Source organism: Zonotrichia leucophrys, chromosome 23 (assembly GCF_028769735.1).
Source record: "Zonotrichia leucophrys gambelii isolate GWCS_2022_RI chromosome 23, RI_Zleu_2.0, whole genome shotgun sequence".
Taxonomy (NCBI): Eukaryota; Metazoa; Chordata; class Aves; order Passeriformes; family Passerellidae; genus Zonotrichia; species Zonotrichia leucophrys.
In genome coordinates, this window is record NC_088192.1 from 4,155,835 (window position 1) to 4,178,544 (window position 22,710).

Genomic DNA, 22,710 nt, shown 5'->3' on the forward strand with positions numbered 1-22,710 from the left:
CCTGCTGAGGTCTGTCTGGCAGGTCAGTTTGTGGTACAGTCCCTGCCCTCAGGGTAGTCTTATCTTTTTATACTAAGAACTACGTGTAGTTTATTTACAAATTTTTCCCCATACCTATGTTAGACAGTCTGTTTCTACTCTAAACCAATCCAGACATGTCACCATCACAGCAGAAGATGGAGGCCAAGAAGAAGAAGAAGAAGGACAGGACACACCCAGATTCCTCCATCTTGCCTCCTGAACCCTCATTCTAAAAACCCCAAAATTCTACATTTTCACCCAGTGGTAAATTCACTATCATTCTACTCATACCCTTGTGGCCTGTAAATCCTCACACAAAGTTGGTAATTATTTCCATGGGCTAAAATCAAAGGCACAGGTGTTTGTGACTCCGTGCCAAGGTCTCTGAGCCCCCTGCCAGGGTCTGGAGTCACCCAGGGCAGCCAGAGGAATGTCCTGGGTTCTGACAGACCATCCCCTGGTGCCCCACACCAGCTGCAGCTTCTCTGCTCACCCCCTACACCTGGGCACCATCCCCTGGTGCCCCACACCCCCACGGTGGCACTGGCTGGGTGATGCCAAGGGGACACATACAGTGTTTGTAGGAAGCCTCACACTCAGAGCAGGAGAGGAGGTGGCAGGAAGTGCCAGGGTGTGGCAGTTGCCCAGCAGTGTCCCCAAGGCCACTGGCAAGCTGCAGATACTGGCACAGGAGGGCAGGGTGCCACAGGAGCACTCTGCACCCATCCCTCCTGCTGCCCCCATAGGGATCAGTGCCAGGTGCTTTGGGACATGAGGCCCTGAGGTTTGGCCAGTTTGAATTTATCTCCCAGCCTCAGGGGAGCAGAGCAAAGGTTCTGTTGGGCTCAGAGTGGGGCTGAGGCTGACAAGTGGCCATGGACTACACACAAAAATGCTCTAAAGCTGACAGCACCAAATGTTTCTTCTCCATCTAGCACAGTTGTTTAGGATTCAGTGAGGAACAAAACTGCATCTTGTAGGTTTTAATAAAGCTCTTGGCGAGCAGTTCAAACACCAGGGGAGAAGCTGGAGAGAGAGGCTGGATTTATGGGAGCGGGAGGAGATCGTTTGCTTTCTTAGGAACTGGAAAAGATTAATAGTGTGCAAAGGCTCTTGGATTCATTCCTCACATAGCAGAATGGTTAGGAGACTTACTGGCTTGATGTTCTTCATTCTGCCTTCCCCAGGCAGCCTAGAGACTGGGCTGTGGAGAGAAGGACCAGAGAGAGCAGGGAGTGTGGTGGTGTTTGCCGGGGTCCCAGGATGAGGGAAGAGATGAGAATCTTAACTCCGTGTTTCAGAAGGCTGATTTATTATTTTATGATATATATTTGTCATGGTTTGAGCCTGGCACAGAGCCAGTGCCCCCATGAAAATGCCCCACCCTGGTGTCTGCTGTGAGATGTGACCAGGAATAAGCAAAACAGGCTCCAACTTAAACATAAATAACACTTTATTACCTAAAACTACAGGAAAAAAAATAGGAAAGACTATAAGGAAAAGAGAAAAAAAATTGAAAACCTTACAAAAACCACTTTTCCTCCTCCCCACTCCCTGACTTCCCAATCCAATACATTCTCTCAAAAATACCAACTGCCCAGTCCGGCACGACACTTTAGTATACTCAAACATCAGTTCATGAAGAGGGAAAGGAGTCCTTCTTGTTCCATAGGCTTCTCGTGGAGACACACTGAGACCCTCGTGTGCTTCCCTGTCACTCCGGCACCGCCCGGAAAGTCCATTTGCCGTTTGTGACACGTTCCTTCCATGCTCAGTGCTCTCACCACCGAGACATGGCCAGAGCTGCTTTTAGGGTGGTCTTTCAAGGATGCCTTGTCTCACTCCAAAAAGGCACAGTCTCTGCTTTTGGGACAACTGTCCCCCCCATATATTTCCAACCCCCTGGGGCCGGGGGGTCCTCACAAATGAACCCTCCTGGTTTTGAGGCACTGCCTCCCCCTAAATGCAGTCTGTGTCACAGGAACAACTGAGTCCATGGCTACAAGAAAAGTCCAGCTAAAAGGCCACTCCAAATCATCTCTCCCCATCCAATCATCTCCACAATCTCCGGGCCAAAGTCTTTATCTCATATCATCTCTCATCTCCCTTCTTATTCAGCTTCGAGGAGGATTAGCATTTTTGTAAGGCCCCAATCATGCAAGAAAGGGTTAAAAGTTTTCAGTCTCTGTCTGTCGGACGGCTCCCACGCACGCTGCCCACACGCTGCCGCTGCGGCCGGGCAGTCCTCCTCCCCCCTCTCGCTGGCTGCTCTCCTGGGGGGGGAAAGGGGGGGGAAGAGGGGAGCTGGCTGCCCTGGCTGCCCGATGTCTCTTGGGGCTCCCCCACCCTTCCATCCTTGGAGCCCCCCCCGAAGCCCCCTCTGTCCAGGCCCTGGCCCCAGGCCTCACCGCATGGCTGGCCCCTCCCCCGCCCAGCAGCAGCGGGCCGGGCGGGGGAGAGAGATCTGACCTCCTCGCCCGACGAGTCCCAAAGAGGAAATGCCAGGGCAGTGCCCTGCTTTTAACCCCTGTGTATTCTCGGAGGTGTGTCCAAACCCCACTGGCTACACCAGGTGTCAGTATGAAACTCAAAACCTTCATTGGTTTGACCACAGCTTCCCAGAATTCCCAACTCCTTCCGGGTCAAACCATGACAATATTATATTAAAAGAAAGTTATATACTAAAACTATACTAAAAGACTAGAAGAAAGGATTTCATCAGAAGGCTTGAAAGGAAAAGAAAGGAATGATAATAAAATCTTGTGACTGACCAGAGAGTCTGAGACAGCTGACTGTGATTGGCCATTAATTAAAAACAACCACATGAGACCAATCACAGATGCACCTGTTGCATTCCACAGCAGCAGATAATTATTGTTTACATTTCATTTCTGAGGCCTCTCAGCAAAACTCCTAGCAAAAGGATTTTTCATAAAATATCATGGCGACACAGGGAGCCATCCCATGGCAGCTGTGGCATGCTGGGGGACAGAGGGGAACCCAGTCTCAGGGTGCTTTTTTGGGAAATTAAATAGATTATTAATATTTCTGTATGTTCTGGTGTGTGGGGAGGCACTGGTAGCTGGGGAGGTGGTGGAAGAACAGGGCAACCAGGCAGGTTCATCCTTCCAGCACATCCCCACTCCTGGACCTGGGGTGCCAACAGCACAGAACCATTCCCCACTCACTGCACACACCCAGATCAGCAGAATCTGCCCCTCCTTGGAGCTCAACAGGGCAAAAGCTGTGACAAAGTCATAGGCATTAGAGAAACACTGAGCCAGGACTGGGGAACAGTAAAAAGCCAGCTAACATGTAGTGGAGAATGTTTGCTGTGTTTCAGAGCAAATAAGTACTCAGGCAGCCCCTCAGCAAAGTCACAGAGGAGTTCTGCTTGAGGCCAAGATGAAAGTCTCAAAGAATAAGCTCAAAAACCACAGGGACTTGTGAAGCCCATACTTGGTTTATTAAATTAATCACAAAGCTTTTTATTACATATTTCTGCCTCTGAGCCACTTTGCACTTCAGTTCAGGTGCCAAATCCTTTGTCTTTTCCATAACTGTGGGCTCTTGTAATACACTCATGTTTGAAATCTGTTTCAAATCCATGAGCTTAGGCTGAAGCAAAGCTTTGGGTTTGTTTTGGAAATCTGGTGTTACCAAGAGCAGGTCCCCATTTCTAAGCAGAACTGCACCAGAAACCAGTGCCCACCCCAATGGGAGGAAACAAAACAACCATACACGAGTCAGGTGCTCTTGTAAATGTTTGTGGGCATTTGAACTTAATAGCTGAATTGAGTTTGTGCTTTTCCTGTAAGTGAAGAATAACTGTTTTCCAATGGAGTTAGCAGGAGGCAAAGCTGAAAATCAAAGTGTGAGCTTTGTGTTTCCTGACAATTTTCCTTTAACAAGGTAGCTCCAGCTGCTAACTGCATTTTATTGCATTCCTCAAAGACAGATCTCCGTGCAAGGATACTTTTAAGAGCTCTACTCCAAAAATAAAGGTACTTGGATTTATTTTTATGGTTACATATATTTTACCAGTGGGTCTCAGAGCCCTTAGTGCTGCATTACCCATAGCCTCACTAAGACACAGCACAGGCTGAATGATGCCATGATGAATTTTTGCCTTTTATATATCTTTTATAGATCTTTCCTATATTTTTTTATGTATTCTCAGTGCTCTTAGAATACATACTTGTAATTCTTTAAGTCTGATAATTTAATATAGTCCTGGTAAACTTAATATAGTCCTGGTATTCTGTCAGGCTAGAAGATCAAACATCCTAAAGGCCTTGTAGGTGAAAGTTGGAAAACCCTACACTATCCTTGAAAATCCAAGGTCCCATCTAAAATATATCTTATAAACTAAGATTAAGCCCATCCAAAAGGGAATACTTTGAGCTGAGAAAATGTCACACTGTTGATTCAAGCCTCTCATTGAAGCATTTTTATTAGATATACTAATTTGTAAGATCTATACAATTGTATACACAATCTCTCAGGTGTACATTTCAGCATTCTCCACCTTGATGAAGTGTTGCACTGTAAGGATCATTAATAAATACCAAGATAAAAACCCTTTATCCCTTAACTGTGTCTGGCTCTTAATTTTAGGATCAAGGAAAAAGCATCACCCTGACAGGCAGGGTGATGGCAAGGAGTGGCCTTTGCACCTGCCTGAGGACACGTGTGGCACTGACAGGCTGAATGCCCACCCTGGCTCCCAGGCTGAAGGGAGCTCTGCACACACAAGGAACCATGTCCTCCTCAGCTCTGGGGTCTCTGGCAGCCATCCTGGCAGAAAATGCACATCTGCAGTGGAACAACCCACAGCTGATCCCAATTAAAGTGCTCTGATGCAGAAATTCACTCACACCCCACAGAGCTGCAGGCAAATGCAGCTGGTGACACAGCCCAGGAAGCAGGAACAGCACAGAGCAATTAATCACACCAGAACTTCAATGAGCACCTCACTCACCCCATTTCAGTCAGTCAGAGTCAGGGCACGGCCACTTTCAATGCAGAAAGCTCCCTCAGCACTTTGTTAGCACAAAGACATCAGGGGCCAAACATCTGGGAGAAGCAGAAGGGCCACCACTGAACTGTGCTGAACATCTCCCTGAATTTAAATCCATTTGTTCACTGGCAGCTGTCCTGAAGAGAGGCTGACAGGAGAGGGTGTTGAAGGCTTGTACACATGCAAAGATAATTCTGCATCCAAGCTCACCATCTGGTTTGTGAGGATGACACCCTTGATTCACCCTGAGCCATCAGACATGCTCCAAACCCTGTGTAAGGAGACAAGGCTGCACAGGCACGTGAGCCTCCACCAGGAGCAGAACCCACCTCACCTCCACCCTGGGCAGGGGATTGTAAATCACAGTGAGCCCTGTGGCAGGGAAGAATGATGCATCTGACTCCATGTTGTCAGAAGGCTAATTTATTACTTTATTATACTGTATTATATTAAAGAATACTATACTAAAAACAGAAAAGATACTGAATGCTAAAAAGATAATAATGAAAACTTGAGACTCTTTCCAGAGTCCCAACACAGCTTGGCACCAATTGGCCAAAGAGTCAAAACAACTCACAGCAGAACACAATGGAACAATCACCTGTGGGTAAACAATCTCCAAACACATTCTACAAATGAGCACAACACAGGAGAAGCAAATGAGATAAGAATTGTTCTTAATTTCTCTGAGGCTTATCAGCTTCCCAGAAAACCCTGGGTGAAGGAATCATGCTCAAGCCACAGGCAGGGCACCCAGCACCAGGAACAGGTTTTCTTTGCAATTATAACTCTGTGTGAAGAACTGCAGCTAGAACTCATGATCCCCTGTTCCTGATGGGAGCACTGGCAGCCCCAGCCCTTTCCCACCCTTGGCACCCCCAGCACCCTGATCTGCTCTCCTCAGTGCTCATGGGTCATGCAGTGCCCTCAGGTGGCCACAGAGACATCCCAGGTTGGGGACACAGAAACCTGAGCACAAATATCACACCCACAACCTGCCCCATGCAATTCTTTATTGGCTTTCTCCAAGAAGCTGCAGTGTTATTATTACATTTTTAAAAGTCTCTTTGCCAGGATTTTTTTCTCCTGGGAAGCTGAGAAGCCTCAGAGGAAAAGGAAAACAATATAATTTCATTTGTTTCTCTTGTGTTTTGCTGCTTTGGAATGTGGTTAGAGATTGTTTATTCAACATGTGAATTGGTTTTTCCTTAATGACCAATCACAGTCTAGCTGTGTTGAGACTCTAGCGAGTCACAGGTTTTTAATTAATATCTTGTTAAGCCTTCTGTCTGTATCCTTTCTCTATTCTTTAGTATTAATATAATATAATATAATATAATATAATATAATATAATATAATATAATATAATATAATATAATATAATATAATATAATATAATAACATAACCTTCTAAGAACATGGAATCAGATTCATTCTTTCCTGCCACGGGGGACCCAGAAAATGTCACCCTGCAGCTCCTCACCAAATACACAGCTGGGAGACAAACATCCCACAGATTCCTGGGAACCTTCAGAGGATCAGTGCCATGGCCACCAAAATCTGTCCCTGAACTGTCAGCAGTGGCTACCAGACAGTGAAATTTTAAGAGTGAATTCAGATTTGCTTCCTTCCTCCTCCATGCCCAGGTAGGATGAGTGCAAACACACTGCTCAAAGACACGAGGTGAGCACTGTTTCTAAACTCTAAATCTGACATGTTTTCTTTATTTGTAAAGACAAATATCTTTCATGGCTGCAGCCTAAAGGACTCTATTACACTCACACACCTGCAGCACCTCATGTAAGTCTGAACATTTTTGCCATGACACAAAACAGGCATGGCAGAAGGAGGAAAGGACAAGTTCCACAGCTGGAGGTGACTCCCTTCTATCTTCATGGCTTTTTTGGCTCAGCCTCTTCTTCAGAGACCAAGGCCATTTCCACTTGAAAATGGCATAGTTCAAGCATTTCATGCTGAGATCAAGACTCAACTCATTCAGCTTCCAAAAAGCACCAGGAGAGCTCCCTCTGTTCCTCATCCCCTTTGCAGCATTGCAGAATGTTCCAGAAGCTGGGCAGTGCCAATCCCTGCTGCCTGTCAGGAGCCAGGTGAGCAGCTCACCTCATGATGGTTCTCCACAAACAGTGAGACCTTCAGGAGTGTATCTGAGACAGAGAAAAACAACAATCCCGTCAGCTGAACGTGCTTTACCTGTATTCTGTATCCCAAAAACTTGTCTTAAAGGCAATAAAAAAAAGTGTGGGTAGAACTGATGAGCACTGAGCCCTTGCCACACTGTGAGGATGTTGCTTCCAGCTGTGCCCAGATGTGATGGTGAGTGTTTTCACCTGAAGCTGACCAAGATCTCAGAGCAGGGTCACCCACTGCTGCAGAGACCAGCAGAGCCAGCACAGCCAGGCCTGTCACCAGGAGACATCAGCACAGAGCCCTGGGCAACACCCCTCAGCTCTTTACACACAGAACTACCTTGAACAACATCATCTTCTTTGTAACGCTCCAAAATCCTCTCCCAGCACTGCGGCAGGGCTTCCACGTCTGCCAGGCTGTCTAAGCTGAGGCGCTGCAGGAGCAGTTTGATCTCCAAGTACCTTCGTGCCTGCTAAGGACAACACGGACAAAAGAGCCCCCCAGCACCGCCCTGACACCCCCAGCAGGATGGATACAGGTGCCGGTAGTAGCGTTCCACGTCCTGCAGCCCCTCCAGCACATCGGCCAGCGAGGGGCAGCGCGGCCCCCGCCTCAGAACCGCGGCCAGCCCCAGCTCGGTCGGGCCCTGCTCCTCCACGAGCCGCAGCACGGCGCTGCCCGCGGCCCCCACGGCGTCCCGCACGGCCCGCAGCTCCTCCCTGCCGGCACAGCGGGGTCAGGCGGGCCCTGGCAGCCCTGCCCGCCCGGCCCCCGCCGCCTCCTCACCGCCGCTGGCCGAGCTGCTCCAGCAGCGCCTCGGCCGCGCCGCGCTGCTTCCGCCACAGCCGCGCCCGCAGCTCCGGGAAGGCGCCCAGCGCCGTCGCGTCCCATGGCAGCCGCTGCGCCGCCCGCATCTGCGCCGCCAGCGCGGCCAGCGAGTCCAACAGCGGGGCCGTGGCTGCCAGAGCCTCCCGCGCCGCCGTCTCCGCCCGCGCCACCGCCTCCGACCAGGCCCGGAGCGCGGCCACGGGCGCCGCCATCACCGCCGCCATTACCGCCCGGCGCTGCTGCCGCGCGTCATCGGGGCGCGCCGCGCCGCCATTGGGCAGCCCGGGCGGCGGTTGCGTTTGAAGGAGCGAGCGCTGAGGGAGCTCTCAGTGAGCCTGCCCGGAGGAACCGCTGGGGAGAGAACCTGCAAAAAATAACCCGCAACAAAGAGTCTGCAATAAATAATCCTCAGTAAGGTAACCCGCAATAAGAACTCGCAGTGGAGAGATCCCGTGATAAGTAACCCGCAATAAGAACCCGCTGAGGAGAGAACCACAGAACCACCAATGGCGCCCACCAAGAAAAAGGGTAACTCCAGCGCCCGCCGCCGCAAAATGGAGGCGTTCCTCCAAGACTTCGACAGAGAAGGTAGGGCAGGGGGAAGGAGAAGGAGGGGATCGCGGGGAGGAGAGAGGCCCCGGGCCTGCGGGCAGGGCTAATGCTTCGTCTCCCCGCAGTGGAGCGGCGGCTGAAGCGGATCGAGGCGGACGGGGAGCGCATGGTGCAAGAAGTGGAGCACATGTACGACATGGCCATCCTGCGGCTGCCGGCCGCCATCCGCGACGTGAACTGGCTGGAATTCTTCGGTGAGCAGCGGGGCCGGGGGTGCTGGGCTCAGGGACCCCTTCCTCCGTGGATAATAATGAACCCCAGTGGGTGTAAGGGAGGGCATGGGATGAGATCTACTCTCCCTGCAATCCCCAGGGAATGACCCCACTACTCCACTGCTTCTGTTCTCTGGTTTGTGCTGGGTTTTTCACCCCCATGGTGACAGCCCTGCTGTGCTGTGTGAGTGTCCCCTGACATGTCCTGATGTATCTGATACTTTTCTTTCTAGCTCTAGCAAGAGGTGAAAACACGCCAGAGGATATGGCTAAGGTATGTGTCCAGAACAAACATAAAGCTCTCTAAAGCTATCCTACTCCACTCCTCACACTGATGATTACAAGTGAAACAGTTACATCAATATTTTCATAAAGGTTTCTTTAAAATTCAACAATAAAGAGAGGCAGGTTGTATCAGAGGTGTGATTTATATGGTGCTGTTCCTCCCGGTTGATCTTTCCTTATCTGCTAGGTAGCACTCCCAAATCCCTGTGACTTTGTAGTAAAGCACAGCATTTCCAAGCTGGTTGGGCAGCAGGGTGTAGGAAAGGCAAACCTGCAGCTGCCAACCAGGCACTGAGTCCTGAGGGAGGCAGAGATGCATGAAAGGCCCAGTTTCAGCCCAACAGCAAACATGGAGCTCATCTGGCTGTAAAATTATTGGGGGTTTGCTCTGCAACTTTAACTTACACAAACTTTTGGCTGCCAACAATCCCAATGGTGCCACGAGTGTTTTTAATTTTAGGGAGACATGGAAATAACGAAAATCCCCAGGCTGAACGCAGACATCATCGATCCCCTGTTGGATATTGCTGAGAAGGGTGAGTTTAAGCATTGTGGCATCACTGGTGATGTGGAAGCATGTTGTGGTTGCTTAATGTGAATAATAATTCAATTCTTGTTCATATCCATCAGTATGCTTAAACCAGGAGAATAATTCTACTTTTATCCCTAGTACCTGCAGTACCTCTAAGTAATTTCATTAAAACATTCAAAATAATCCAAAGTAGTGCTCTGGCAACAATTAGGCTTTGGAATTTGGATTTCTGAAGCAAATTGTTGCTAAAACTGCTTGTAGCTGTTTGCCTTCCCTGCTAAATAATAATTTAAAGTTATTATTCAGTTAGATAACACTTTCTCTTTCCAGTGAGTAGAATCAAAAGGAGTGTTGAAGGTGATGAGGAAGCAGAGCCTCCATCACTTCCACAGCAGAAGAGATCTCGACTTGCCAGCCAATGTCCTTCAGAGGCTGAGAGTGGGGATGCAAGGACTGGCAAGGTGAGTAAGTAGCTGTTCTCTGGGGTGGAATTATCCTCAGGACAGGAATTCCTGACTGAGCTGCTGACTAGGGCTGCCCAGGATGCCCTGAGGGAGACTGCACCCAGCTGGTGCTTCCCAGAGAGTTCTAGCAGTGGGGAGGGTCCCAAAGGCTTGAATGGTGTTTGTTCTGGGCTCTTGTGCATGGAAAGGGACTGAGCATTTTGTGTGGAAGCCTCTTTGTGTGGACTCAGCTGTCCCACGAGAGGGAAGTAACTGATGTGGGGGGTGATGTGTGCTGCAGGTGAAGGCATCTGCCAAAAAACCACGTGTGGCCAGAAGACCTCCCTCAGCGAGAGTGAAGGGCATGAACAAGAGGTAAAGGTGATGTCTCTGTCTCCTCTCTAGAAATGGAGAGTGCAAATATCAATATCTCTCTTTGGTGGGCTGGGCTTTGGTTTGGGGGGAGAGTTGTGCCTCACTACAGGGCAAAATTGATGTGAATTAAAGATGGACAGCTGGCTGTCCTGTGAGAACAAGCTGTCCCCAGTTTGGGGGTCAGTGGTTAGTGATAACCCCTGGGGTTAGTGGTGGTCACCTTCTCCAAGTGTCTGTACACTTGTTAGAGGTTGTGTTATGTACAGATGTTTATTTCCCTTTAACAGATCAAGCAAAAACAGCTTCATCACTCCAGCTTCTGGCAGAATGGTTGATATGTGTGCTCAGGGAGGCACCTCCATGGTTACACCCAGATTTGATCCCAGGTGTGTTAACAGAGAAAACAAATACATCTCCTTTCTATCTCTGCTCCAGTCTGCTTCACACCATCTGTTTATAACACAGCCTTTAGTGTCTCTTTGAACCTGAAATGAAAGACTTGGACTGTGTTGGGAAGGATGAAAGCTTGATAAGAAAGTTTCATGATATGTGTGCTTAGCAGCAAGAATTTTGAATGTAGAATTTGAAGAAGGAATAGAAATGAAAGCAAGTTTTGATATAGAAGAAAAGAATTGCTGAGCCACTCTTACTGGATAACCAAGGAGGCAAAGGGGATGTTAGTTAGAAGGGGTTTTTATGGCTTAGAGCAAAGGATAAACTCACTTTAAACAAAAAGATCATTTTACCAAGCAGAAAGACAGAACAGGCAAACAAACCTGCCAATGTTGCAAATAGAAAAAAGGTCTCAGAATTTTTAATTGCAAGAAAACTGAATAACATCTTCTAGCTTAAACTGTAACGTACTAACTTTTAGTGATTGGAGAACAGTAACATGAATATGGTAATTACAGTAGTTATGATGGGCTATAGATAAAAGTTAAGGTATATATTGGTTCTGCTGTATTGAAAAGCTCAGCAAAGTATAGAATGCATTGTAACCAAGAGAAAAGTATAGAATGCATTGTAACCAAGAGAAAAGTATAGAATGCAATGTAACTAAAACCAAAGGGTCTCCAGGCCTGCCTGCAGCTGGAGCTGACAGCTGTCAGCACAGCTCTGTTGCCCACAATCCTGGACTGCTGTAACCTCTTGGATGTAACAAACTGCATTTTGGAGAGCAGCCTGGAGTTCCACATCCCTCATTCAGGTTCTTACTGGTCTGCAGGTGCTGTGAGCAAGCATCACTCACTGCTATCTCGTTTCAGGATGTTCAAGACGCCGGGGCTGCGCACTCCTGCCATCAACGAGCGCGTTTACACCTTCTCTGCCAAGGGCAGCCCCCTGGCCGAGCCTGAGGATGTCATCCTCACCCTGCCCCTCGGTGGGGGAGAGGTAAATCCTGACCCTTCACTGCCCAGGCACCTTTTGGAGCCTCACCTGCTTCCCTTCAGCCCCTCTTGTCTCTTTAGCTGTGCCACTGCAGTTTATCTGAGGGGTTGATTGAGCTTCAAACAAACCTGAAGAGGTTCTTAGCCAGGAGTGGGGTCTGCTCAAGCTGATTGAAACAGAACAGGAGGATGTTTCACTGTGCATTCACTTTAAAGCACTTACACTACTGCAGCTTTAGTGGGTTTGATGATGGCTGAATGCCAGTGCACCCACTAAACAAAATCATTCACTCCCTGGCTTTATCCCTCATACCACAAATCGAGCTGTTTAAAACCACCACAACCAGTAATGCATTAATGCTCTGCAGGAAAGGTGTGAGATGAGCTGAATGTAGTTCTCTGCCTGTCTATACTTAGATCTTAATCTCTTTTATTTTATTTAACTCTTTTACTGTCTTCAGCTGGCAGGACAGAAAACCTGAGCTTTGTGTTTGTTTCCACAGAGCATACGTTTGACAGAAAAGGATCTGACCAAGAAGAATTTCCTTCAGCTGAACCCCAAGGCCCAAGGGCTCATGCAGAAGCTGTCAGTAAGTCTGGGTGTTTTTGTCAGCCATGGCTGTAAGGCAGTGCTGTCCCTCTGCCACCAGTCAAGGGATTGCTGAGCTGCAATAGAAACTCCTTATTCCCCCTGACCCCTTGTCCTGAATTTTGGCTGAGGTGAAGAAGCAGCATGGAGGAAAGAAGGGAGAAGCAGGAACTTCAAATCACGTCTGGCTCAGTACAGAGTGGGGAAAAGAGCTGTTGTCACTCTGAAAAACAGAGCTGTGCTTTAGGCTGGAGCTGCAGGTGCTTGTGGGCTGTACCAGTGTCTCTGAGTGCTGATGGATTTCTCTTTCCTTTCAGGTTTGTCTCACACAGGCTTGCAACCAGGCAAAAATGCCCCAAGATGGAAGTCAGTGAGCAAGACTTGTTTTAATTTGTTTTAATTTGTATATTTCTTTTATTGTTATACAGAATGGAAGCTAAAAACTAGTCATTTTACCTATGGTGTGTAATGGGAGAAAAATGAATAGAACTTTGCCAGCCAATGTGAATGAACTTTGAGAGAGAACTTTGGAGAGAAATAAAATTAATTGGAAATTTCATTTAAGGTTGAAACCATGACGCTTCTCTTGGGCTTGCAGATTAGCAAGTGGGCAGAAAGCCTGATGGTTGTCATGTTAAGAGCCATGTTCAGAGTAAAGAACTCTGCTTCTCTCTAACTTTGTCTAGAATTTTCTTTTTCTAGAAAAAAGCTTGTTTCTTGGTAAGCTGTTACACTGTCCTTGCTTTAAGCCTCTTTATGGGGCTATAAACAAGGATGTTGAGATTTTGAAACCTTTTCTATATTTCAAAAGTTCTACTTTTGGCAAAACCAGGCCTGCATGTGGTTAAAATGGAGATAAACTGCAATCAGAGCTCTTTGGTGCAGGGTGTGGCAAAGCTTATAGAACAGCATTTATACATTAATTTCCTTTTGGAGAGCAAGCATTTTATTGTATGGAAGACCTCATGGATTTGGAAAACTCTCATTGAGAGGTTTGAGCAGATTCTGAGTCCTAACTGCAGGTGGCAATAACATATCCCACTCAGCTCCACATACACCTGCCTTGCTCTGCTGTGCACATATTAATTAATTAAAGGTATCCATTAGTTGAACTGTAAATAAAAAATGTATGTGCTTTTGGATGTCTAAGTTGAGATTCTGCTTTAAAAAATGAAAACAAAATTAACTAGAATTTTTAGCCTGGCTATAGAATTCTTTTAAATCAACACTGATTTAAAAGCTCTAACTGGTCAATTAACTGATTTAAAAGCTTGAGTTGGAATTTTTAAGATCAAAGCTCTTCCAAAAGAAGTTTTCCTTAGGAAAGAGGAAGCTACAGAGGGAACAAGCACATGGCTGTTTCCCCAGGGCTGGGTAAGTGCAGCCTGGCAGGGAAAATCCATTTCTGCTTCCCCTGGCTGTGCCAGAGCTCAGCCCTGCTTCAAGTAGGGCTTCCTGGGGCCTGGGGGACTCTGTGCTGAGCTGAGCTGTGAGAACTCCACATTTCTGCCCAAATTATTAATGGAAATGTGAAACTATTGATCTGAGAAATAATGATCAGTGAAGCTCCTGGGCTGTGCTGGCTCTGAGCTCCTGAGCAGCAGCTCCAGCAGCCTGGCAGAGCTGCACTGCCAGGTTTGTCATCCTCAACATCTTCCAGCTGGCCATGGATTCAATGGCAGTGTAAGACATAAATAGATAACAATTCCCTGCCTGCTGATGGAAGGGATGATGGTTTGGAACAAATTAGAGCCATCTCCAGGCAGATTTTTCATGCAGGAGTTCTTGATTTGAAGGTGCAGGACAGCACATGCAGCTCTCTCCTCTGACTCATGTATTTCCACCAAAACTCTGTGTTTCCTGGGTCAGCTGAGTTGGGGGCCCAGAGAAGCACCACTGGTCCTGCCCAATTTCTAGCAAAATGGGAATTTGCTGGAGAAGTTTTCCTAGAGGAGCTACTGAGCTGGGAGCCCAGAGAGGCAGCCCTGGTGCTGTCCCATGGCTGCCCTCTGGTCTCAGCAGGGCTCAGGGTTGGCAGGATGTGCCAGCACAGCCCCAGCACATTGGTTTAGCTTTATTGTATCCAGAAATAGCCAGAGCCTGCTCTTCCCCTCTGGTCTCACCAAGATTCAGGGTTGGGAGGATGTGCCAGCACAGCCTCAGCCCTGCTGTGCCCAGTGAGTCAAGAGATGCTGGACAGAAAAGGGGTTTTTGCTTCTGCTCTCCCACCTGCCACCTTCTGGAAGTTTCACAGGGGACAGTGAAGCAGCTGTTGGGTACTTGTGGCTGATTCCTCAACTTCTGGGACCCTGGCTGGGCCCTCCCAACCCTCCTGGAGTGGTTTTGTGTCAGTAAAGAGAGATCCACTGGATCTTTTCTGTCTTCAGGTTTTTGCTTCCATCCACTACATACTAAAAATCCCAAAACCTAAATTTTCCCACCTAAGTGATGCATCTACAATATATTTCACACCCTAGTGGATTCTAGGCTATTCTGAGGTTTAGGAAACTTGCTCCATAAATGATGGTCAAAGTCAGTGCTCCCCTAGAAATCAAAGCACCCCAGAGCAGACAGAGAAATATTCCCAGTGCCCTGAGTTTCCACCAGCATCCTTTACACCTGCTGTGCTTGAACAGGGCTATTCCACCCCGTCCCATGGCTCAGGCAGTGACAGTGGCTCTGCAAGGTGGGACAGAGCTGCCTACAGGGACCCAAGTGACAAATCACCAGTGTCATTGTTGAGGGGAGCAGGCACAGGCAGTGATGGGGCTGTAATGAATTAAGTGCTGTTCAAATTGATGCAGGAGTGCTGTAAGGAATGTGTGTGTGTGTGTTGTGAGCTGTATGACACAGGTGTGATAAAAAGCCCATCATCCCAATACATATTTTCAAAAATGAATTTAAGGCTGAAAGAGATTATTAAAAATGAGGAGAGGAAATTGTCTGGGATATATTTAGAGTCCCTTGCTAGGTAAGATGAATTCCAGAAGTCAAAACACTGCCTGTGGGGTGAAATGGATCGATGCTGATATTGTGGTGGCTCATGTTAAGAAGATAGGGCTGAGGAAATTCTGCTGCCAGGGAAGAGTGCCTGGGATTGCTGTGCTGGGCTGCAGGAGGGACACACAGTGCAGGGACTGTCCTGGAGCCATTGTTAGCTGTGTTCAAAACCACATAATCACAGGGGATTATATGCAGTGCTTTTTATTAAGAGCTCTGGGTGCCAGGGGTATATTCAACCCAAATCTGACTCTGACCATACATCCAAAATGATCATGGTTTTATACTCTATTGTTATGTAACTTTCATGTTAATTATTAAACTTAGATTGTTCTATGGTATACATAAATTTAGCCCCTCTCTGAATTTCCAACATAGTTTCTCATTATTCTTCTTATAGTTATATAATAATTATATTTAATTACTAAACAATCATTACATCTAACAATTACATAATTTATCATTAAATTATAAGGCTTACGCAGGTGCAGTTGATCTGGGAAAGCACAAAGCCTAACATTTTAGATTCTATCTTTAACTTTTTCCAGGGCTCCACTATCACCATCATTCTCCCCCAGAGAGCAGCTGGGGGTCTCTGTCCCCACCCTGGGGTCTGGTTTGTCCCTTCCCACCTCAGTTTCCTTCCTGAGCCTGTGGGCACTTTGCAGCTGGGTGGTGGGGACACAGGCTGGTGAGGGATCCTGGGACCCCAAGAGGAGGAACACTTCTGCAGAATGAGATTTATGAGCAGTCAAACCTGGAGAGAAGCCCCCAGCACCAATGCTGGGTGGGCTTAGGCTGCTCCCTCTGCATTTCACTCCCTGGCACTGAGGACACGTCCCTGCATCCTGTGCCAGCGTGGGTCTGAGGAGATGAGCACAGCCAGCCTGCAACCTGCCATGCCCTGGACATCTGGAGAGCTGGCTTTGATCTTGGCTGCTTCCTCACTCTTTCATTTATCTCTCTCTGCTCTTCTGGATGACAAGATCATTACAAACCCAGTTGCTGTTGCTGAGCTCTTCCTCCCGAGCTGTGTGTGAGCGTGGACGATGCCTGAAAGACAAGAGGTTTAATTGTGTTCTGCCTGCAGCTACAGGATGTCAGGCAGGCAAATTTAAAGCCAGGCTGCACGGGGGTGGGAGATGCACCTCCATTACTCACCAGCCTGGATGAGGTTCAGCTTTATTGTATCCTGAAATAGCCAGAGCCTGGGAGGTGCTGATTGAAGCCATTTGAAAACATGACAACATCCTCGGGACAAGAGGTGTCTAATCTAATGAAGCCAGGAGGCATTAGATAAGAGCTGTGCAAAGCCAGGAAAACACAATTAAAGCATTCCTGAGGACTGCTGTCGACCTGCATCAGGAATGCTGGGACAGAGATATTGGTACAAGTGTAATGAAAATAAATGATGTGTTTGAAACATTGCTCAAGCCAGTGACAGAGCCCCTGCCGGGCTCAGCCTGGAAGGGTCCTGTTGCAGATTGGACCCAAACAGCACATCCATGGTCTTACAGGGTCCCACCAGCCACAAGCTGGTGCCTCAGTGGGTTCCCTGAGCAGGGCTGGGCTGCTCTGGGGGCATGGCAGGGATTTGTCTTGGCAGCAGAACAGCCCAGGAGCATTTCACCATCCCATCCCATCCCCTAGTGATGGAGTAAGGGAGCTGTAGGAGCATTGGGGGTAGTATGGTCAGGATGGACAGAGAAAAGAGATCTTTGAATCCAGGGCTTGGAACTTGTGGTTTATTGCAAAGGGCCTGGGTGCAGGGCCCAAAGAGGAACCCCAAAGAAAGAGACAGAGAGAGATCAAAGAGTAAAAGCAAGAGGGAAAGAGAGGTAAAGAGAGAGAAAGGAAGAGCGTGGTAAAGAGGATGAGAGTGAGAGAGGATGAGAGGGTAAGAGAGTGAGGTTCCCATTACAATACAATAAATCTTCTGTGCTGAATATTCTGATTCTCACTAACCAATCTAGTACAACATACAAATCCTACAGCATTTACATACAGCCTATAAGAATCATTACATTACCACACTGGGTTACATTTTAAACCCTAAAAACTCCTCTTTGGGCCCTTCTGCCAAGCTGGCAGGGTCTGCTCTGAGCCTTGGGCCTGTCTGCAAGCAGAGGGGATTGTTTGATCCAAAGGGGATCACCTTCAGCTGGCCATGCCATTGTTTTCCAGTTGTTCAGTAACTGAGGGATCTCAAAGCTTGCTTTCATTTCAATCTCGCTTAGAGTTTCCATATTCTCACAATCTTTTGCCAGAAAACCATATTTATAAGGCTTTCCCGTTTCATCTTCCCCAACATGGAGGCACTGGGGTTGGTGCCATGCATGGCACATCAGGCCTTTCTCCAGACAAAGGCCATTCCCCAGCTGGCACTCTGGTGCCTTTCTCACAGTTTGTTAACCAGGCAGGATCCCCTCCCTCCCTGCAGAGTTCTGTAAGATTTTGTCTCTAAATAACCCCTTAAACCCCCTCAGGGTGGTGGGGTGCAGGGGCAGGGCTCTGGCTGGGTGGGCAGTGGTCCTACTCAGAGCCCCAATGTGTCACCACCGTGGTGTTGGGGAAGGGGAAATGGAGGAAAAGCTCCTTTTCCTTCAGTGCATTGTCCTTTGTGCTCTCTCCTCCCAGCTGTGCTGTATCAGAGCTGCATTTAGGATCTGGGTTTGGACCTTTGAATAGAAACACCTCCCTTTAGACTCTTGCTATCAGAAATAGTGATTAAACACACCCACCACTGTAAATCACTGGCAAGAGGAACCTGTCTCAAATCACGCTTCTTTGGCAAGAGTTTAAATTGACAGTGACAAGCTTATTTCTGGAAGAAAGTTTTATTTTGGGGAGTTGGATTCATTGTGCCACTTCTCATTTTGATGCAGTGTGATGTGATACCTAACACATCCTTTTCCCCCTGAGGCAAGGCAGGGATTTGAGCATTGCTGTGAGACAGTGTGTGCCTCACAGATCCACCCAGCTCTCCTCAGGAGGGACAGCACTTCTAAATGATGATTTTAACCAGGGAAACTCTCATCATTTTTGAGGTGTCTGTTTTTCCCCAGGGGTGGACAGCATTCCTGATGTACATCCCATTACCCTGGGAGACTGTATTTACACTCACAAACAGCCATTTATCCAACACAGAATTGCCATCACCCAGGAACACCTAAATATCACAAAAATCTCCTTCATTGCCCTCTTAATCTTTTTGCCTCCTAGTGTTTAATAGAATTCACTTAAAAATATTTAACTTAAAAATATTTAATTCATATTAAATAAATATTAAAAATAATATTTATTTCTTCAAATAAACCCCCAGGGCTGAGTGCCACCCCTAGGGCTGCCTGAGGGTTCAGCCCCAGCACCTCCTGCTCAGGACCCCAGGAGTTCCTGGGCCTGCAGCCACAGGGTTTGTGAGCCAGGTCTGGCAGCACTGGCTGCTCCCCACTGCTGCTGATGCCTTGAGAAGGCTGCCCTAGAACAGAGACTGGACAGAGCTAAAGAATAATTAGGGATTTATTAAAAGGCCTCAATGGATGCACCTTGGGCAGCACAAGAGCACATACCCAGCTATACCCAAGATGAAGCAAAATGTTACAAAAATGGACCACTGGTCATGGGGTCTCTCACTTTTATCAGTTCTGCCCTATTTGTATATTGGAGTTAATTGTCAAATTATGACGTCCCATCCTTCTTGTTTTTCTCTCTTCAGCCCACGTTGTTTATGCTCTTGGGCCTGAAATTTGGATTATTTGTCCTTGGTCCCCATCTTAAGTAGGAATTGCTTTGTCTCCCTGCTCTGTGCAGAGCTCACCATCCGTTAATATGAAGCCCAGACCCACACACTAAAGCAGCACAGAATATGAAAAATATAAAAGCTAAAACCTGAGGCATCACTGCCCCATCACACCTGGGCTGCATTAAACTTCCAGCAAACAGAGCCACAATATTCCCCTGGGAACAAGCCACCAGGAACAGGCTTCATTACACAGGAGGGATTTGCAAGAAAAACCTGAATTGCCCAGTTCTAAATTCTCTTCCAAACGCTTCCCCAGGGTGCCTCTGGAGCAGATGATTGAGGGCTCCCACAGAGATGTGATGCTGCTGCTTTATTTCAGCCCCATTATGGAATTTCAATCCTGTGGGAGTCAAGGGAAATGTTCAGGGCTCACACCCAGCAGTGAGCTGAGCTCCCACCACGCAGGGACAGCAAGGGCAGCTCCCCACATGCTGCAGGTGCCAGGGGGTTGGAATTCAGGACATCTCTCTGTCTGTCCTGGACTGCCAGGACCCTGCCAGGGGGCTCAGAGACCCTGGCACAGAGCCCAAAATGCCCCTGTTGGTTTGATTATGACCCATGGAGCAAATTACCAACCTCATATGAGGATCTGCAAGCCACAACAGTTTAAGTAGAATGACAGTGAATTTATCACAGAGTGAAAAATAGATTTTGGGGTTTTTACAATGGGGGTTCAGGGGGGCAAGATGGAGGAATCTGAATGTGTGCTGTCTTTCTTCTTCTTCCTCTTCTTCTTCTTGGCCTCCATCTTCTGCTGTGATGGTGGCACTTTTGGATTGGTTTAGAGTAGAAGCTCACTGTGTAACATAGGTGATAGGTATTGGGAAGTTATTGTAAATACTGTACACATAGTTTTTAGCACAAAAAGATAACACCAGTGCGCCTCTGTCCTGCTGAGAGGATCGCGGCTGGACAGGAGAAAAAATTTTATAGATAAGAAATAATAAACAACCTTGAGAACGAGAAGAGTTCTGACTCCTTCTTTGACTGCTGGGCTGGGAAAAGACTTTTTAATGTATTTTGGGGTCACTGTGAGCAGCTGAGATGCCAAGACAGCAGGGATTTGCCACAATACACAAGGAGGTGCCCAGCAGCAGAGCAGGCAGGGGATGACCCTGGCTTGGCACCAGTGCCACCCTGAGAGCTGTGCAGCACCACCAACAGTGGCTGCTTTTCAGAGAGTTCTGTGAGCACTGCAATGCTCCTCCTGGCACAACAACTCCTGAAAGTCTGCTCTGCCAATAAACCAGAGCTCATTAAATGACTTTTTAATTACTGACATCCTCTAAGCCAGACATCACCCTTAACAAACAGTGTGAGGGAGCAGGTACCAGGGGAGAACACCTTGTAAGTGCTTTTTATTGTTACAGAAACTCCAGAAACATCTGAACAACCTCGTGTCTGTCCTCCTTCCCCTTTGCTCCTGCTGCTGGGGCTCTGGAGGTGGCAGAAAAAGAAAATGCAGCTTCCATGGGCTTCCATGGCCATGCTGTGCCAGTGGCTCTGGGACACACCTGGACCTGCTGGCACAGCACAGCTCCTCTGCTTTTGTCTGTGCCCCTTCAGGGGTGGCAGCTGCCCAGGAGGAGCTGCTGTGCTGAGTGATAACAGCTGCTCTTTGTGTGCTGCTCCAGGTGCCTGGCAGCCCCAGGAAGATAAAAAGGCTGGAGTTGTTTATAATTGTGTCACTCAATGGCTGCTGTGCCTGCCAGGCTGCTCTTGCTGCTGTGCACATGGCCCTGCTCTGAGTGGCAAGGCACAAGTGTCACCCTGCCCTGTGCCAATGTCACTCAACTCTGCCAATGTCACCCAATCCTGTCCAATGTCACCCTGCCCTGTGCCACTGTCACCCTGCCCTGTGCCAATGTCACCCAATCCTGTCCAATGTCACCCAGCCCTGTGCCAATGTCATCCAATTCTGTTCAATGTCACCCTGCCCTCTGCCAGTGTCACCCAGCCCTCTGCCAATGTCACCCTGCCCTCTGCCAGTGTCACCCAGCCTTGTGCCAGTGTCACCCTGCCTTCTGCCAGTGTCACCAACCCTGTGCCAGTGTCACTCAATTCTGTACCAATGTCACCCAGCCCTGTGCCAATATCACCCTGCCCTGTCTCAGTGTCACCCAGCACTGCTCCAGAGTCACCCAGCTCTGTGCCAATGTCACCCAGTCCTGTGCCAGTGGCACATAACCCTGTCCAATGTCACCCTGCCCTGTGCCAGTGTCACCCAGCCCTGTGACAATGTCATCCTGCCCTATCCTGGTGTCACCCAGCCCTACTTCAGGGTCATCCAGCTGTGCCTCAGCTGGGCCAAAAATCCTCACATCTGTCTCATCATGGGCACCCCTTGGCCAGCCAGTGCAGGGGCACCCACCTAATCCTGGTTGAGGAGGGGGGTGCAGGGCAATGGGGACAGCCCAGGGTGGCACTGGGACAGCCCAGGGTGGCACTGGGGACCCGTCCTTGGTGTGACAGGAGGAGCTGAGGGGTCTGGCCGTGTCCCAGCCCAGGCAGGGCTCTCCAGGCACACATGGAACAGCAGGGGGAAAGGAGCTGCTTGAGCTGACAGATCGCTGATTAGCATGACAAATGGCACCTGCTCTTCCTGATAATCAGCCATTATTCACATTCAAACCTTGCTCTTCCTGCAGAGCCTGGTTCCTTTTAACCTTCCCAGGGCACTGCCCAGGACAGGTGGCAGCAAGGCCAGGCTCACATGAGCCCTGCACCCGGGTCTGGCAGCCTCTCTGCACTGAGAGAACACAGGGGGAGGGGGCAGGTGATGATTTAATGTCTGAGGAAAGGGGAAGGGGATGGATTTCATGTCTGAGGAAGGGGGAAAGTGATGATTTCATGTCTGAGGAAGGGGGAAGGGGATGGATTTCATGTCTGAGGAAGGGGGAAAGTAATGATTTCATGTCTGGGCTGTAGTGAGGGGCAGGAGGAGCAGCCCTGGTTCCTCCCTTGCTCTCCCCAAAACCCAAACCTGCTGGTGGTTCCAGCTGAGTGCTGGGTTTCACTTTCACCATGCAATGAATGCTGAGGGGTGGTGGGAGGGATTCCCACCTCTCTGAACAGCACCTGGCCCACAGGCCAGCCCATGCACCTTTCTGACACACAACATGCACCAGAAAAGCAAAGCAGGTGCTTTTTCCTCCCCATAAAGTGCCACTAGCAAGAAACCACCCCTCCAGTCCCTCTACAGGTGTCACCCACCTTAGCACAGATGTCATTTAACAAAACAAGGCATCACTTCACACCTTGGTGCTACTAAAACTGTCCCTTACTCACCACATGGCACCTTTGATAAAGTGGCATTTCCCCCCAGAACATTGAAATGACCCACACAGACAAACCAGGGCAGGATTATTGATATTTAGATATCTCTTTATTGCCAGCTTCAACCGTGGTTCAATAAATACAAAATATTAAAAAATGTCAATAGATTTTTATTAGC

At 48.3% G+C, this 22,710-nt stretch overlaps 2 protein-coding genes across 2 annotated transcripts; one reads left to right on the forward strand and one right to left on the reverse strand.

Annotated features, from left to right (window-relative positions):
- Positions 1 to 4,021: 4,021 nt before the first annotated feature.
- On the reverse strand, positions 4,022 to 8,242 carry AIRIM (AFG2 interacting ribosome maturation factor). Its single transcript, XM_064731654.1, has 4 exons — positions 7,977 to 8,242; positions 7,727 to 7,909; positions 7,530 to 7,651; positions 4,022 to 7,207 (listed from the first exon to the last, which is right to left on the reverse strand). Exons 1-4 carry the CDS (start codon positions 8,240 to 8,242, stop codon positions 7,140 to 7,142), a joined length of 639 nt encoding a protein of 212 aa, XP_064587724.1. The 3' UTR covers positions 4,022 to 7,139.
- A 34-nt stretch (positions 8,243 to 8,276) lies between these two features.
- CDCA8 (cell division cycle associated 8) lies at positions 8,277 to 13,130 on the forward strand. Its single transcript, XM_064731653.1, has 10 exons — positions 8,277 to 8,606; positions 8,696 to 8,824; positions 9,076 to 9,116; positions 9,588 to 9,663; positions 9,990 to 10,120; positions 10,404 to 10,477; positions 10,765 to 10,863; positions 11,743 to 11,869; positions 12,369 to 12,455; positions 12,772 to 13,130. The coding sequence occupies exons 1-10, from the start codon at positions 8,525 to 8,527 to the stop codon at positions 12,826 to 12,828; spliced, it is 903 nt and encodes a 300-aa protein (XP_064587723.1). The 5' UTR covers positions 8,277 to 8,524; the 3' UTR covers positions 12,829 to 13,130.
- The last annotated feature ends 9,580 nt before the right edge of the window (positions 13,131 to 22,710 follow it).